Source organism: Arachis hypogaea, chromosome 7 (assembly GCF_003086295.3).
Source record: "Arachis hypogaea cultivar Tifrunner chromosome 7, arahy.Tifrunner.gnm2.J5K5, whole genome shotgun sequence".
Taxonomy (NCBI): domain Eukaryota; kingdom Viridiplantae; phylum Streptophyta; class Magnoliopsida; order Fabales; family Fabaceae; genus Arachis; species Arachis hypogaea.
The window spans coordinates 21,849,507-21,866,745 of NC_092042.1; the positions used below are offsets into that span (position 1 = coordinate 21,849,507).

General features: G+C 37.3%; 2 protein-coding genes and 1 long non-coding RNA gene across 3 annotated transcripts; 1 reads left to right on the forward strand and 2 right to left on the reverse strand.

Moving 5' to 3' along the window:
* Positions 1-1,812: 1,812 nt before the first annotated feature.
* On the reverse strand, positions 1,813-6,906 carry LOC140174318 (uncharacterized). Its single transcript, XM_072198752.1, has 5 exons — positions 4,584-6,906; positions 4,128-4,493; positions 3,688-3,785; positions 2,617-3,537; positions 1,813-2,448 (listed from the first exon to the last, which is right to left on the reverse strand). Exons 1-5 carry the CDS (start codon positions 6,904-6,906, stop codon positions 1,813-1,815), a joined length of 4,344 nt encoding a protein of 1,447 aa, XP_072054853.1.
* Positions 6,907-9,954: 3,048 nt separating this feature from the next.
* LOC112702772 (uncharacterized) lies at positions 9,955-10,751 on the reverse strand. The gene is made up of 2 exons (XR_003154264.2): positions 10,446-10,751; positions 9,955-10,279 (listed from the first exon to the last, which is right to left on the reverse strand). It is a non-coding gene; the product is annotated as an uncharacterized lncRNA (long non-coding RNA).
* Positions 10,752-12,539: 1,788 nt separating this feature from the next.
* LOC112702773 (uncharacterized) lies at positions 12,540-16,611 on the forward strand. The gene is made up of 4 exons (XM_025753947.3): positions 12,540-14,143; positions 14,610-14,821; positions 15,085-15,355; positions 16,243-16,611. The coding sequence occupies exons 1-4, from the start codon at positions 13,880-13,882 to the stop codon at positions 16,525-16,527; spliced, it is 1,032 nt and encodes a 343-aa protein (XP_025609732.1). The 5' UTR covers positions 12,540-13,879; the 3' UTR covers positions 16,528-16,611.
* The last annotated feature ends 628 nt before the right edge of the window (positions 16,612-17,239 follow it).

Genomic DNA, 17,239 nt, shown 5'->3' on the forward strand with positions numbered 1-17,239 from the left:
AAAGTGAGATCGGTAGAAAAGGAATTTCCGTTCTATTTGGACGAACATCTCGGCGAACAGTTTCCCCTTTATTGGTGTTGTCATCCTAATCATATATTGGGTCCCGAACTGATTTCGCCGCGGAACGAATGTATTATAAATTTTTTAATGGAAATGGTTGATCGGGGTGGGTTGATATCTGTGTCAAACTTGTTGCCTTGGGAGGAAAATAGGGCTTCTGTAGTGGAATATTTAGGTAAGGATTTATTTATTATCTGCTCTGCATTAAACTCTAATTGCTAAAAGTTTTGTTTTGTTGTTTTCAGGTGGGAGATATCCTGGGGTCTCTGCATCGAGTATGAGAGCTCGTTTTAAGTTGAAAAACTTTGAAGGGTCTTCCTCTAACCTGGAAAAAGTGGAAGGGGAGGTTGAGGTGAATCAACCAATTCCGAAGAAGAAAGGAATTGTGTTCAAGAAGAGAAAGTCCGAAAACCTAGAAGAGGGGAGGAAAACGATTGAGCTCGACGAATTGGCGAGTTTTATTGTTAAGCAAGAAAAGCTCCACTCTTTTGAGCAAGAGGGTGATGGCTCGTCACTGTGGGACAAGAATTTTCCTTTTAACATTGTGGCAGACGAAGTTGTGCAGTCTGCTTCTGACGTTACTCGTATTGATGAAGTGGGAGATCTCGGTATAGATCAATTTATGCAGGTCAGCTGTATGCTTTAGTGGATTTTGTGTTATACTCTCTTTTTTCTTTTCTTTTTTTTTTTGGAAAAATTAATTGGGTTTGTAATAATGTAGGTTTTGGGTTTTCGGTTGGCCAGCATTGGTCGGAGTCAGGAAAAAAGGCATAGGAAGATGTTACAAAGTGCGTCTGAGAGCACGGAGCTAAAGGGTCAGCTGGAAATGAAAGAAACTATGCTTGGCGAGCTTGAGAAGGAGTTATCTGTTGTGAAAGAGAAATTGAAGCTCGAAAAGGAAGAGCATGAGAGTGTTACTGAGGCATTAGAGAAGAAGAAGGGTGAGTTGAGTACGATGACTGAAAAAATTGTGGAGGTGACAATGAAGTTGAAAGAGATGGAATCGAGCCGAGATGCCGATATCCTTGATGCCTTCGCAGAAGGTTTTGAACGTGCTGTAATCCAAGCTAAGCTTTTGTTTCCTGGAAGCGATTTTACTGCCATGGATCCGAGCAAAGTAGTTCGGAATGGTGAATTAGTTGATGATGAAGATGGAGCTGAAGAGGGTGATGATAATTTAGCTGACTAAGATATTAGGCTGTATTTTGGACTATCTTTCTCTTTGTCCCTTTTTAAAATGGAATGACGTGATTCCTGTAAAAACTGTTTCTTTTGAATGGTTTATGTATAGTCGTTTTGATGACTATGGTTTTGGTACTGTTTGATTTGTGATTGATATGTCTGTTAAATTAGGATATGGTTAATCCTAATTTTTATGTGTCCCAATCTTAGGGTCTGATTAGTTTGATATGCTGATTGAGATTTTATCAGCGGCTGTTTGCGCATTAGTTATCAATGCGACTTTAAGTTCGGCTGACGATATATATATATATTTTGTAAGATCGTGGTAAGAGACAATAGATATAAAGTCTGTGCCGTGAAACTATGCATAGTTATGTATAAGAAAACAAATTTTATTTAGTGCAGTACCTTTACAATTGAGATAGGTAAGCTAGCCTCGTTAAAACCTTCTTGAGCAAAACCATATATGGGAAAAATCTCAAGGTAGGAAAAAGAGTACTAGTGTGCTGCACTTTGTTAGCTGAAGTATTTCTTCAAGGAACTAACATTCCAAGTGCTAGGTAGTTTTGTTCAATCTAATTCTTCTAGATGATATGCACCTTTGCCGATCACTTGATGTATTCTGTACGGTCCGTCCCATGTTGCAGCGAGCTTGCCATGGGAAGGTGGTTTACGTGCCGTTTCAGTTTTCCTTAACACCAAATCACCTTGATGAAATGATCTTGGTCTGACGTTCTTGTGATGGCGTTGAGCTATTCGTTGCTGCAATGCTTTTTGCCGAATTGCTGCTATGGCTCGCACCTCTTCAACCAAGTCAAGCTCGGTTCGGCGGGCATCATCATGAGCGTCATGTTGCGTTCTTAGGGAGTTTTGCGATATCTCGACTAGAATCATCGCATCCGAACCATACACCAAACGGAATGGTGTTTCCTTAGTTGTTGAATGTACTGAGGTATTGTTTCCCCATAAGATCTCTGGAATAAGCTCGGCCCATAAGCCTTTAGCGTCGTCGAGTTTTTTTCGTAGAGCTTGGAGGAGGACTTTGTTGGCAGCTTCTGCCAAACCATTGGATTGGGGGTGTTCAACTGAAGAAAAATGTTGTTTGACTTTCAAATTCTGCAAAAAAGTCTGAAAATTATGGTCTATGAACTGGCGACCGTTGTCAGTTACAATATGTTGAGGTATACCAAATCTACAGATTATATGCTGCCAGACAAATGATATCATCTGTGCCGAAGTAATTCTGGCTAGAGGTTGAGCTTCAATCCACTTGGAAAAGTAATCGATTGCCACAACTAAATATTTTACCTATCTTGGTGCAGTTGGAAAAGGTCCGAGGATATCCATTCCCCATTTATTGAATGGTCAGCTTACCGTTGACTGATGCAATTCTTCGGCTGGGATATTTAGTGTAGGGGCGTGCTTTTGGCAGTGATCACAATTTCGAACTTTCTTCTGAATGTCTTCCCATATGGTCGGCCAGTAAAAATCGGCACGGAGAATCTTGCGTGCTAGGCTCCTTGCTCCTGAATGTGTTCCACAGATGCCTTCGTGAACCTCAGCCAAGGCTATTTCAGCTTCTGACCTGTCTAAGCATTTCAATAATGGTCGAGAGTAACCTCGCCGATACAATTCGCCATTTAACAATGTAAAGAAAGATGCTTGTCGCTTAAACTTTTTAGTGTCTTTCACTTCCAGCGGAAGTTCCCCATTTTTGAGGTATTGGATATATGGCTTTTGCCAGGTATCCTCGGATTGAGGGTTGCCGATCATATTTATGCTCGGCGCCTGCAAAACTGACTGTAAAAGCAAAGCATTATGTGACTGACTGGTAGCTAACTTAGATAATACATCTGCCCTGTGATTATGATCTCTTTCTATGTGTGTAATGTCGAATTTGGAGAAACGGTTTATTAGTTGATTAACGATTTCAAGATATTTTGACAAAATTGGGTCTTTCGTTTGAAAACATTGATTTACTTGTTGAACAACTAACAAGGAATCACAGTAAACATGTAAATTGAGGACTTGTAATTCAATGGCTAACCTGAGCCCTGCAATGAGGGCTTCATATTCGGCCTGATTGTTGCTAGCTTTAAAGGAAAACCGAAGAGAATGTTCAATAATAACTCCTTTGGGGTTCTCCAAGAGTATCCCTGCACTGGATCCCTGGGGGTTTGATGCTCCATCGACAAATAATACCCAATTTTCGGTATCTTCAGTTGGGCTTGATCCTGTAAATTCAGCAACAAAATTGGCTAAATACTGTGACTTCACCGATGATCGAGGTTGATACTGAATATCGAACTCTGAGAGTTCAATTGACCACTTAATCAGTCTCCCTGCAAGCTCGGGCCTGGCGAGTATTTGTCGCAGTGGCTGAGAGGTTCTGACTTTGATCGTATGACTCTAAAAATAAGGACGAAGTCTCCTTGCTGAAAAGACGAGAGCATATGCCAACTTCTCTAACTTCGGGTAGCGAAGCTCGGCATTCTGAAGTGATTTGCTTACAAAGTAAACTGGCTGTTGTATTTTATCGTTTTCTGCAACAAGAACGGCACTAACTGCTATATCAGTGATAGATAAATATAAATATAGTGTCTTGCCAACCTTAGGTTTATGCAAGACAGGTGGTTTAGAAAGGAATTGCTTTAATTCTTGAAATGCGAATTCGCAGTCTTCGTTCCAGTGGAAGGCGGTGTTTTTTCGTAAACATTGGAAAAAACTTGCCGATTTAGACGCCAGACATGGCAGGAATCTGGAGAGTGCTGCTAGTCACCCTGTCAGTCGCTGCACCTCTTTGATAGTAGTGGGGCTGTGCATGTTGAGGATCGCCTGACATTTTTCCGGATTTGCTTCAATTCCTCGACTAGTGAGAATAAAACCGAGGAATTTTCCGCCCTGGACACCAAAGGCACACTTTTCTGGATTAAGTCTCATGTTATAAGCTCGGATCTGTGCGAATATCTCAGCGAGGTCTTTTATATGGGATTCGCCGATCTTAGTTTTGGCCACCATGTCATCAACATATACCTCGATGTTTCTCCCTATCTGTTGGTCAAAGACCTTATTCATCAGCCGTTGGTATGTTGCCCCTGCATTCTTTAAGCCAAAAGGCATAACGTTATAGCAATAATTACCATATTCAGTGATGAAAGCTGTTTTTTCTTGATCTGATGGATGCATAAGGATCTGGTTGTAACCAGAATATGCATCCATGAAACTTAATGTACCATAACCACAAGAATTATCTACTAAAGTATCAATTGAAGGTAAAGGATATGCATCCTTTGGGCATGCTTTGTTTAAATTAGTGAAATCAACGCACATGCGCCATTTACCGTTATGTTTCTTTACCATTACGATGTTGGCTAGCCAAATGGTGAACCTGATTTCTCGTATGAAGTTTGCATCAATGAGCTTTTTAGCCTCGGCCATGGATGCAAGTCTCTTTTCTGTGCCGAGGTTTCTTTTCTTCTGAGCTATTGGCCGGGCTGCCGGATTAATGGCGAGCTTATGCGTAATGATAGATGGATCTATTCCTGGCATGTCTCCTGACGTCCAGGCAAATAAGTCGGCGTTTTGTCTCAAGAAATTAATGAGCTTGTCTTTTTCTTCATCTTCCATAGATGTGCCAATAAAAGTGAATTTGGTGGGATCATCGGTCAAGGTAAGCTTTATTAGCTCTTCATTGGGTAAAGGGCGATCTTGAAGGTCGGCTCGGAGATCCAACTCGGTTAGCATTGGCTGCTCAGCTCCAATAGAGTTGACGTGTTTGTCACTGTTCCGCCTGATAGGCTTTAGGCTCGTGTTATAATAGTATCGAGCTTCTTGCAGATCGCCATGAACTGTGGCCACCGTATCGTCCTGCATAGGAAACTTGACACAAAGATGAACAGTAGATATAATTGCAGCAAATCTGTTTAAAAAAGGTCGGCCTAAAATGAGATTGTAAGGGCTGAAGCTGTCCACCACGAGGTATTGAATGTCCTGTGTTCTACATAATGGTTGTTCGCCTAGTGTGGTTTGTAACCACACTGAACCCATGACCGGGACTCGCTCTCCTGAAAAGCCGATCAGGTCGCCTACATATGGTTGCAAAATGTTAGTACTTAATTTCATTTTTTCAAATGTGGTAAAGAATAAAACGTCGGCGCTGCTGCCTGGATCCAGCAGTACTTTCCGAACTATTAAATTGTCGAGCTGAATGGAGATGACGACAGGGTCGTCCAAGTTTGCATCATGAGCACAAAAATCGGTCGGGTAGAACGTCATTTCAGGAACCTTCTGCGCCGGCTGAGTATTGTTGGTGGTATTCCCAAGTGCGAGCATTGCTCTATATGTGCGCTTTCTAGCGGAGCTTGTATGCCCTCCTCCTACGTAGCCTCCTGAAATGCAGTTAATTACACCTCTAGGTTGGGCGGGAACCTTCCCCTTGTCTTTTGATGAAGCTCCTGCGGAGGATGGCTCTGCTGTAGAAGTGGATCTATTCTGCATATGGCCTGCAATGAATTTATCAAGATGCCCCTGTCGTGCCATACGCTCGAGAAGATCTTTTGCGATCACACATTCATCGGTTGTGTGACCGAACTTTTGATTGAATGTGCAATACTTGGATTTGTCAGCGTTTTTTGGCTCTGGATAACTCCCGGCTTTCCGAGGAGGTTTTATCAACTTGGAATTTAGTATTTCCTTGATGATATCATCCCTCTTTGCATTGAACTGGGTGTATGATTCATAGCGAGGTGTCGGTTTGAAGGTCTTTCTATTTTCTCGAGGTTTGTCGTCCTCCTTGGTGGATGCCGACTTTTCAGACTTCCGAGCTTGTCGAAGCTCCTCAATATCTATCTGACCCTTCGCCTTCTCACGAAACTCCGCCAGGGTCTTTGGTTTGGCCACCGCGATAGCCTCCTGGAATTTTCCCGGACGGAGACCGCTTTTGATGGCATGTAAATGGACTTCAGGGTGGAGATCGGGGATCCTCATTGCTATCTTTGTAAAGCGGGTGATATAGTCCTTTAGGCTTTCTTGAGGGCCTTGTTTAACAGTTGTCAAGTAGTCGGAGTCATGTAGGTATATCGCAGATGCTGCGAAGTGATCCTCAAATTGTTTTGCCAGCTCCTGAAATCGGGAAATAGAATCTGCAGGCAAAGAGCAAAACCAGTCAAGTGCAGGACCATCTAAAAAAGAAGGAAAACAACGACATAAAATTGGGTCAGATGCATCGTTGACGATCATAATTGATCGGAACTTCTTTATGTGTTGCTTTAGATCTCCCAATCTATCATAAGGGGTTAGCGTTGTTGGTAAGGTGAATTGTCTAGGTAGTTGGAAATTCATGATGTCTGCTGTGAACGGTCCTGTGGAGTTGTCAAGCTCGTCTTCTTCGGTCTCGGCTTTTTTTTCGTTGTCCCGAGGACCTCCGCCTTCGCCGTCCTGAGGCGTCTCCGAGACGTGCGTGCGGCGTTCATCATCATTGTTCCGTTTATTATGATCGTTACCGTGTTCAAGGCGAGCATTGATTAATTGCTCCATTTGCTGTTGCATCCGTTGATTCTCGTTTCTTATACGCTCGTTTGCCTCGGCCATTTGCTGGTTTGCCTGTTGAAGCTCGGTTACCATGCGGAGGAGCTCGAATGGCGTGGGGGGAGGTGCGTCGGCCATTACTAATCGTCGGGGCGTTTGGGACCTGAGAAAGAGGAATTTCAAGCTTCGGGCCCCACGGTGGGCGCCAAATGTTCTTGCCTGGTTATAGCCGAACTATGAGTTGTTCCCGAGCAGTAGGAGGCCGAGCTTATCTTCGAGTTGCAATGCTCCACCACCAACCAGCGAAGCCAAGAGGAAAAAAGGGGGGAAGTACCTGCAAAAAGTACTCCGACGCTCAAGTCAGCTTAGAAGAGTTATCTTAAGGAATTGCTTAGTCTAGAAAGGTCTACCTTTACCGATTCCTCTCGATTGCTTTTTATAACCGAGATATTGTAACAGTCATATTCCTTAATTTACCGTTTAAGATGTAACCGATCATAAGGCCATTTATTGTCATAAACTCGGTGCAAGTAATATGTCGGTTATGAAGATGTTTGCCGAGTTATAACTCGTAACCGATGTATAACGGTCGTATCAGAATAAAATTGACATTTGTTTTAATTTAGTATATCATGTATATCATCATCAAATATAGTAAACAATGTGTACATCTTTATATGTGTAACTCTTTCTATATTTGTGTCTTGAAGAACACTAACCTACCTAATAATTTTGTCATTGCACTAATGGGAAGATGCTAGTAACCAAACATTGCCCAATAATTTTGACATTTCTGGTTTGATAAAATATTTTATAATAATTTTTATGCTCTCATACATTACAAAAAAAAATGTTGAATACCGTCGAATTATTATTAGGTTTAGTTTCGACTTGTACTGGCAGATTTATTGTCAAATTTTCTGACAAAAAGGAGGAGAAATTCGTCACCATAAAAGATTATCGTCGAAAGAGATTTTCCATCGCTAAAGTCGATGGTAATTATTGGCGCAAAAATATAACTCAACGGCACCAATATTATTGTCTGATTTACCGTCGGTATATTCTGCTGGGATAATGATTTTACGCGTCATTTTGGTCATTTACTGTCTGAAAAATCTGACGATAAAATTGGGTTAAAATTCACACGCGGAACCCTTTTCCCTCACTTGTCCGAACTCTCTCTCTCTCTCTCTCTTGTCTTCTCTCTCCCTCGTCGTCGAACTGTCACCATCGCCATGCCGGGAGCTTGTCGGGACCTCGTTGTCAACGTTGCTGCCACCTAGAGTACCCACCGAAGCCGCCGCGCACGTCGTCGTCGTTCTGCTGTTGCTGCTGCTATTCCCGCTGCATCCTTTGCCGTGGTTGTCATTCACGTCGCCGTCACTGCCGCCTCTATCACCACCACATTAGAGAGACCCTCCAACCACTATCATCGGATTTATTGTTGGTATGATTTTATTTTTTACATATTAAATTTATGACTTTAGCATTTGGTTAAGGTTTAGGTTAAATCAGTGGTTAAATTTGTTTAATAAAGTGTGTGATTAGGATTTGTTGTGTTAATTTAAGGGTTAAGTACAGTTTTGGTCCATAACGTAAAGATCGAAAATTTATTTCGTCCCTGACCTTTTTTTCGCTACAAAATGGTCTCGAAGGTTTAACTTAGTTTCAAAATCGTCCTTCAGAGCAACAACAAAAACAGAATTAGAAGCAGAAGCAATCCAGAATCAAACCATAAATAGAATCAAATCAACAGCAATAACCATTTTCTAAAATCCACTCACAAAAAATTAACATTCGGCTAAACTAATCCATAATCAAACCGAAAACAGAAATTGAAAGCAAAATGATAACTTGAATTATGAAAATAGAAAACAGAAAACATTCTTCTTCTTCTTCTTCAATGAAATCAGAAACAAAAACAGAAGAAATAGAAGTGAAACAGCATCGTCTTCTTCTTCAATGGAATCAAAAGCGTGGAACAGGTTCTCCATGGGATCAAGTTGTCCGCGGCGCACAGTCCAAATCCACTGTCGAGACTCTGCAATTGCCGTCGCCGCCATCGTCTACCTGTTCCACCTCCCTTGCCGCCAACGTCGCATCAGTCTCGGACCAACTGCCTACTTCAGATTCCTCGCCACCAAAAGTCGTAAATGCCTTACCGCTAGTGGACAACTGGAGTGTTGTGATAGCTCTTCGTGGAGTGAGCTCTGGTTCGAGAAGGTCCGAGACAGGGAAGAAGAGAAGGAGGGGAGAAGGTCGCAGCGGCTCTGGGGTTAGCGCGAAGGGGAGAAGAGCAACAACAGCGACCCTTCCCCTTCCCTTCCCCACCTTCCCTTCCCTTCCCTTTCCTTTCCTTCCTTCCTTCTTCTATCCTCTCTTCCCTTCCCCTTTCCCCGATTATTCAATGTTTTGTTTTTTTTTTGTTAGGGATATTTTTAGAATAAAAATTTAAAATTTGGTAAAAATAACAATTTTAAAATAAACTAAAATTTTTGAAACCATTGTGTAACGAAAAAAAAAAAAAACTAAAGTCTCTATGTTAAGAATCAAAATCGTACTTAATCCTTAATTTAATGAATATAAAAATTAAATAATATTAGAATATGTTAAATAAGATGAGATTAAGATTACTTGAGTTATTAAATAATGAATGTAAAAGTATTAAATAATGAATGTAAAAGTGTACCTACAAAAAGTATTCAAATGCTTAAGTGGGTATTATGTATTCAGTGTGTATATTATAGAAGATAAAATGTCCTACTTTTATAGCTGAGGTGAATTACACTTTTGTCAATCATTTTCATTGAATGGTAATACAGTATTAAACTATAACGCATAAAGCCAATTAATTGCTTTTGAATTAGGTTTTACCACTATATCAAAAACATTTTACATCAAAATTAAATTCAAATCCTATTAAACATGCCATTGATAACATTTACCAAATGACGTTGACCCCATTTTAACTTTAAAGTTTTCATTATTATCACGACATTGATAACATTTACCAAATGACGTTGACCCCATTTTAACTTTAAAGTTTTCATTATTATCACGAGATTGGTACTTGATATTTGGGATTTGGATTCTCTAAAGTTTGATTTTTACTTTAGAGAGTAAAGTGTGATCTTTCATCATTTATTTCGTAGGTGAGACCAAAAATAAATATAAAAGAAAAATTAATTAAGGGTAAAAAATCACACTTTACTCTTTAAAATAAAATTCAAACTTTAGAAGATCCAAATATGATATTTGATAACGAAAGGAAATAGTATTATAATGTACACGTTGTATATTATGGTCCTGTCTGGTTCTGGACCACCGGTGATCCATCTAAAATCTGGTAGTTCCTAAAACCAAAAGTCCAAAACCCTGTTCGTCAGATTCCAGTTCCACCACTAACCCTGTCCGCCACTGGCGCCACATCCTCAAACTCGATCTCTTCGGCCAACAACCTCTGTTTTATCCGAGGACCACAATCTTACTCCTCGATTCGGTTGTTTTCGAGCTGACATTTTTTAGGGATCAAAACCAAAGGAAAGATTAGCAGTGTAAAAAATTTAAAATTTAACATTAAAAATATTTTCTTTCCTCTAAAACCTAATTCACAATCAATTTCTAAATGTTCTCAAATGCATACTTCGAGCATATAATAAGAATGATTGGAACATAACCTTCAATTCTTCATGTTAGGGTTCCGAAAAGCCGATGAATAAAGATGATGATGATTCAGTACATCTGGTTAACCAAAGGAACACAGTAGAGAGAGAGAGAGAGAGAGTACGAGGTTGTCTTGGCCCTCAACTGTGATTCCTTTGATTAAAAAGATGGAACGAACCAGGGCTTCCGATCTCTTCTTTTCACAGCAATGGGGAACAAACACACTAGTTCGGAATTTATAGGGAGAGTGTGCGTGGAGCCCGTGCCCTCTTTACACTTGCTTTTGGGCTATGGCCTCCATCACAAGCCGGAATAACCACTACTTGCTTTACGCACTAAATCACTATTCTTTCGAAGGCCCAAAACAAAAGAATAAAAACTCATTTTATTTTATTTTTACCTTAATGGGATAATGAGAATTGGGAAATGGGAATGATAAAACAAATATCTATCTATTTATATATCTATTATAGTCAAGGTTCTGAAAATCGAACCGGTCATCGAACCGCTCTAAGCACTAGTTCACTGGTTCATAGGTTCAACCGATTTGACCGTGATTGAACCGTAAAAACCGTTTTATAATAAAATAATAATTAAAATGTAAATAAGCACATGAAAATATAATTATAGTCTAATCTAAACTTTAAAATATCATTCAAATTAAAAGTACTACATAAACCAAATGTTATAATCTCATTCAAATACAAATTCAAAGTTCAAAAGTCCTCAAACAACCAATCAAACCCAACATAGCATCATCAAGTTTTCCCCCTAACACTACAAGTTTGTGATTGATTTTCGTTACTCGCGAGAGGAGGAGAACGTTCATTCGAAGCAGAATTATTTTCAGCATTATTATTCCTAGGTAGGTCTTGTTTGATACTTTCTTCCATACCTAAATATTACCAGCAATCCAACCCAATAATCTCAACTCTCAATTTCACAATAAATGAACAAACATCATCCAAAATCCAAAATTAGAGTATACAAAGTTACAAACAAGTAACAACTAAACAAGTACAACATCTCAGGTTCAATAAAATTTTTTGTTTACAAAATTAGAGTTCAGTTCATCAGAGTTCAGTTCATCAAAATCAATGAAATCCCAAAATTATTTCATAACAGTTTCAGAGAGTAGAGACTCAGAGTTCAGTTCATCATAGCACAGTTCATCAGAATCAATAAAATCAAAAAATAAACTCAGAACAGTTTCAGAATCAAAATCAGAGTTCAGTTCATCAGTTCAGTTCATCATAGCACAGTTCATCAGAATCAATGAAATCAAAAAATAAATTCAGAACAGTTTCAGAATCAAAATCAGAGTTCAGTTCATCAGTTCAGTTCATCAGAATCAATAAAATCAAAAAATAAATTCAGAACAGTTTCAGAATCAAAATTAGAGTATACAAAGTTACAAACAAGTAACAACTAAACAAGTACAACATCTCAGGTTCAATAAAATTTTTTGTTTACAAAATTAGAATTCAGTTCATCAGAGTTCAGTTCATCAGAATCAATGAAATCCCAAAATTATTTCATAACAGTTTCAGAGAGTAGAGACTCAGAGTTCAGTTCATCATAGCACAGTTCATCAGAATCAATAAAATCAGAAAATAAACTTAGAACAGTTTCAGAATCAAAATCAGAGTTCAGTTCATCAGTTCAGTTCATCATAGCACAGTTCATCAGAATCAATGAAATCAAAAAATAAATTCAGAACAGTTTCAGAATCAAAATCAGAGTTCAGTTCATCAGTTCAGTTCATCAGAATCAATAAAATCAAAAAATAAATTCAGAACAGTTTCAGAATCAAAATTAGAGTTCAGTTCATCAGTTCAGTTCAGCAGAATCAATGAAATAAAAAAATAAATTCAGAACAGTTTCAGAATCAAAATCAGAGTTCAGTTCATCAGTTCAGTTCTGAAAATCGACTCGAACCGGACGAATTAACCTTGAACCGGTTTTTGGTTGGTTTGGTTGAAGCAGCAAACCACCTGAAAAAACCGGTAAAAGAAAGGTCGAACCGGTAATAAATCGATAGAACCTGCCGGTTTTTTAAAGATTTCCGGCTTTTTGCAATAAAAAAACAAAAAAACCCTCTCATCTCCAGTGAATTCACAAACCAAACCTAAACGGACCCAATCAGAGACTAGAGCAGCCCCCACCACCATCTGCCAGTCGCCCTCCTCTTCTCGGCGTGGAATCTCTGTTCGGAGACATCGCCGTCGCTCGCGTCGCCCACCTCACTGTCGCACGTCGATCATCTTGTCGGCTCGCCTCTGCGCTCTCCGGCCTCTGCTCACCTCGCTGTTGCTCACCTCGGCTCCTCCCTCACTAGCCACTGCTTGCTTCAGTGCTTCGTGGAGTTTTATTTTCAAAAATTTTATTGAGGTATTCTTCAATCTTCAATGCTTCAGTGATCGTTGTCGCCGTCGTTGACGCAACCAGCGTCGGTCATCTCACCCGCGGCCCTCTCCTTGCTACTTCACGGTTCCATTTGCTTCGTCTCTGTCGCCGGCTCGCCGCCCAAATCACCTCTCTGCTCGCCTCTTCGTTCTCCGTCGCGAGTGATGCCGCTCCTTGCTTCTTCGACATCGTCCATGGTAAGCTCCTCGCCTCTAACCTTGTCGTTCTTCCCTGACTCCCCCTATATGGACGCCGTGGGTTCTTCAGTTACTCTTAAATTAATTTTGGGTTCATCTTTTTTTTTTTTAATTAATTTTTAAGATTCAGAGCTGAGTTTGGAATTGGATTATTTGTTTGGTTTGTTGAATGCTGATGTGATTATGAATTCAATTTAATTTGAATTCTTAGTTTGGAATTGGATTCAATTTAGTCTTTGTTGCTAATGTGTTTTCAGTTTAATTCAGAATCACGTTCCTGATTAACTGATTAGAATTTCAAAAATTAATATGATGATATGCTTTGGATCTCTTATATTCAGCAGGTTTACAAATTTGTAACTGAATTGAATTTTGTTTTGTATTAGAATTGTATGATTCTTAGTTTGAGGATCTCTACCATTCTTATTGATTTGGATTTCTGAAATTATATATTAATTTTTTAATAATTTTATTGTATATTTAAATAAATCAGTTTAATTATGATTCGATCTCAATTAAATCATTGAACCCGTTATTTGACCGATTGATGTCGGTTCGGTTCTTGCAACCATTTTTTTCTTACCCTGTATTGATGACCTACCAATGTTGAAACTCCATAATAAAAAAAATATTGATTTGTATATTGTGTCTGACGCTACTGGTATACTTTTGAACAGAAGGTACAAGAAAATATTATTTTAATTTCCATAGGTGAATTTTTCATTACAATAACTAATATTTAAGATCGTTGAGTCACCAAAAACAAAATATCTTATTATTTAAGATCATTGACTAGAGCATACAAGAGTCACTCATTTGTGATCCCTTTTGTTCCCAAAACAATAATGCAACAAAAAAGAACATTGATTTTCTTATTGGTTGCCTTGATAGCGTTGGCATACAGGGCGATCCAGCCGCCTCCCCCAAGAACATGCGGTTCACCGGGTGGTCCGCCCACCACAGCACCAAGAATAAGGCTTAGAGATGGGAGGCATTTGGCATACAAGGAACATGGTGTTCCTAGAGAATTAGCCAAGAACAAGATCGTCTTCTTACACGGCTTTGCTTCTACCAGACATGATACTGTGATTACAGTGAATCTTCCTTCGGTATTCTCCTTTAATTCATATGCTTTTTTTTTTCATACAGTAGAAAGGGTTGGAATTAATTTTTTTCCCTTTTTCTTATGTTTTTTCATGTAAAGTTCTCCCATTTCAAACCACCAAGACCAGCCTCAATACAGAGATAATTTACTTGTGTTTGAATTGGCGTCTCCTGAGACTTTTTAAAAAAAAATATTTACTTAGTAAATATTTTATAAAGCATTCTTAAACTTTTATTTTTTAAGACATATATTTCTTGTTTAAAAATACATTCTTAAGTTTTTTTATTACTAGTATTTTTAATAATCATATTTTAATATCCTCAAAATTTTATAAAAATGTTTTGTTCCCAAACAAATGCTTAAGAAGCTTTTGATTTGACCAGTTTGACAAGTAATTGAATTTACTTGGATTGATTCTAGATTTTGTAAAGCCTCCCTAAATAACAATAATTGATGATAATGATCACTAGGGTCTTCTAGAGGAACTGGGAGCATATATAGTGTCTTTTGATAGACCAGGGTATGGGGAGAGTGATCCAGATCCGATCCGAACACCCAAAAGTTTGGCTTTTGATGTTGAAGAGCTTGCAGATAAGCTGGGACTTGGACCCAAGTTTTATGTTTTTGGATATTCCATGGGAGGGCAGGCTGTTTGGGGTGTCCTCAAGTACATCCCTCACAGGTAAACAAAATATTGTTACTATCTCATTAACCTTTTAGAAAGCCAGTCTAAAAATTTATATTTCTACAACGATTAGATAAATGTAAGCTTAACTTTTCATACACCTAGCTAGATCAAATTCTAATAACATAGATATACTTATACTTAATATTTATATCAATTGTAGCACACATTTATTATTTACAACATTTAATACAATTAATTTGAATACAAGTGTTTGCTCCTTTATGACAAGAATATATAAATGCTACACACTTGCACAGACTTGCTGGAGCAACACTATTGACCCCAGTTACCAACTACTGGTGGAATGCTTTCCCTTCTAACTTGTTTACAAAGGCTTACTACAAGCAACCTGCACAAGACCAATGGGCTGTTGGAGTTGCTCATTACTTACCATCGCTAACATATTGGTGGATCACTCAGAAGTGGTTTCCAACATCAAGTGTTGTGGAATACAATCCTGCTATTTTCTCACAACAAGATTTATCCATAATTCGCTCTTCTAATTTTTCAAAAGGTCGAGAAAATCAGGTAAGTATTTCAATTATTTAACTCTATTTCTCCATGTTTAGCAAATAAATATAATATTGCAATCTTTTTCCCATACCCAAGTATAGTGTGATATGCCACACCTTTCACACCAGATCTCATCACACATTATATTTCATGTTTATTGGGTTTCGACGCTACCTACTATTATTTTTTATTCTTTTAAACGGGATCGATGTTCTAACTGGTTAAAGAGAATTTGAAGATTTATTATTATTATTATTATTATTATTATTATTATTATTATTATTATTATATCCCTAGAAAAAGGCAATAAAAAATCATTTTAAAAAGCTTACAATTTTCAGTTTATAGAAAAGAAAATTAATATTATATCGTAACATAAGTCTTAAACAGAAAAAACATATGTTTAAAAAATTCTTTCAAAAAGGATAATTTAGGAGAAAAAATCTTTTTAGAAAAGTCTACCCAAACAAGTTTTTAGTAGCTTAAAAAATATTTAAGAAAATTATTTGTAATTTGAAGGAAATATACCTTAAAAATTACAAATGAGGGGGACCCCAGTATGTTATAAAATTGATGTTTTAAAAGTTATTAGTAAAATAAAATATCTTGTAAAATAAACTTCGAGAGACTACCCACTCTTAAATTATTTATTCAAAAGGTAGTATTAAGTTTAATATGGTACAGAATGAATCCATATCTTAATGGTTAAATCTTTTACATTTTATTTCAGTTTGAAAGTATGTGTTTCACTCTCATCCCCTCCCCGATTAAAAGAGAAAAAAAAAATCTATGGAGATTAGATGTTCTAAAAAAGTTAACCTAAAAGATAAATTTGAATATATCTAAGAGAAAGCCATTTGTTTGTTTACAAGATGTGATGTACGTTGTTGTTATCGTCACAGGCGGTGCAACAAGGTGAATCTGAATCCATTTGCCGTGACATGATCATTGGATTTGGAGCTTGGGACTTCGATCCCCTCAAGATTGATAACCCATTTCCAAAGAATGAAGGCCAGGTTCATCTATGGCAAGGTGAAGATGATCAGCTTGTTCCTGCTATGCTACAACGCTATCTTGCTCAAAACATTCCATGGATTCACTACCATGAATTGCCAGGTGCAGGGCACATGTTTCCGTTAGGAGACAAACTCAATGAAGTCATTCTCAAAACACAATTACTTATATGAGTATTGTAAGTGCAGAATTAAAGAATACATTTTGTATTATTTTAGTTAAATTTGTATAAATTATTTGGTGGATATTTTAGAATATTTGTTGTTATCTTTTTTATATTAGTTTTAATGCTTGAGAATTTTCAAGTCATTATAAGTATAACCATTAGTGATGGACTATTGGGGTGTGTCTAAAATAAGAAAGGTAATTTTGTGCGTATTAAAATGTCACTTTTCGTAAAATAATCATTGGATCTCATTAAATAAAAATTAAAAGTTGTTATAGAAAAAAATATTGATGAATTTTAATAAATATAGAATATATTAATATATTTTTTAATAAGTTTTTATTTGAATGTTATTAAGTTGATTAAAAAAATTTTTGTAATAATTTTTTAGTGTGATAAATTTTTTATAATAAAAATAAAAGTATTAAAAAAATATAGAAATATTTTTTTATATTATTGTATTTAAATATAATTGATAAATAAACAAAAATTTTTTATGAAATATTTAAATATAAAATTATTTTTATTTTTTTTAAATTAAAAAAAATAACTAAATATTTTTTTTTGAAGTTCATCCAAATCCTAAGTAATGAGAGGTAAAGTAATGAGAGGTAAAATTTACAAGCTGTTATTTCTTTCATTTTTTATATAAACACATAATTTATAACAAATATAACTTCAGATTAGACATTGTATCCATCAAACCACATTTTTATTAT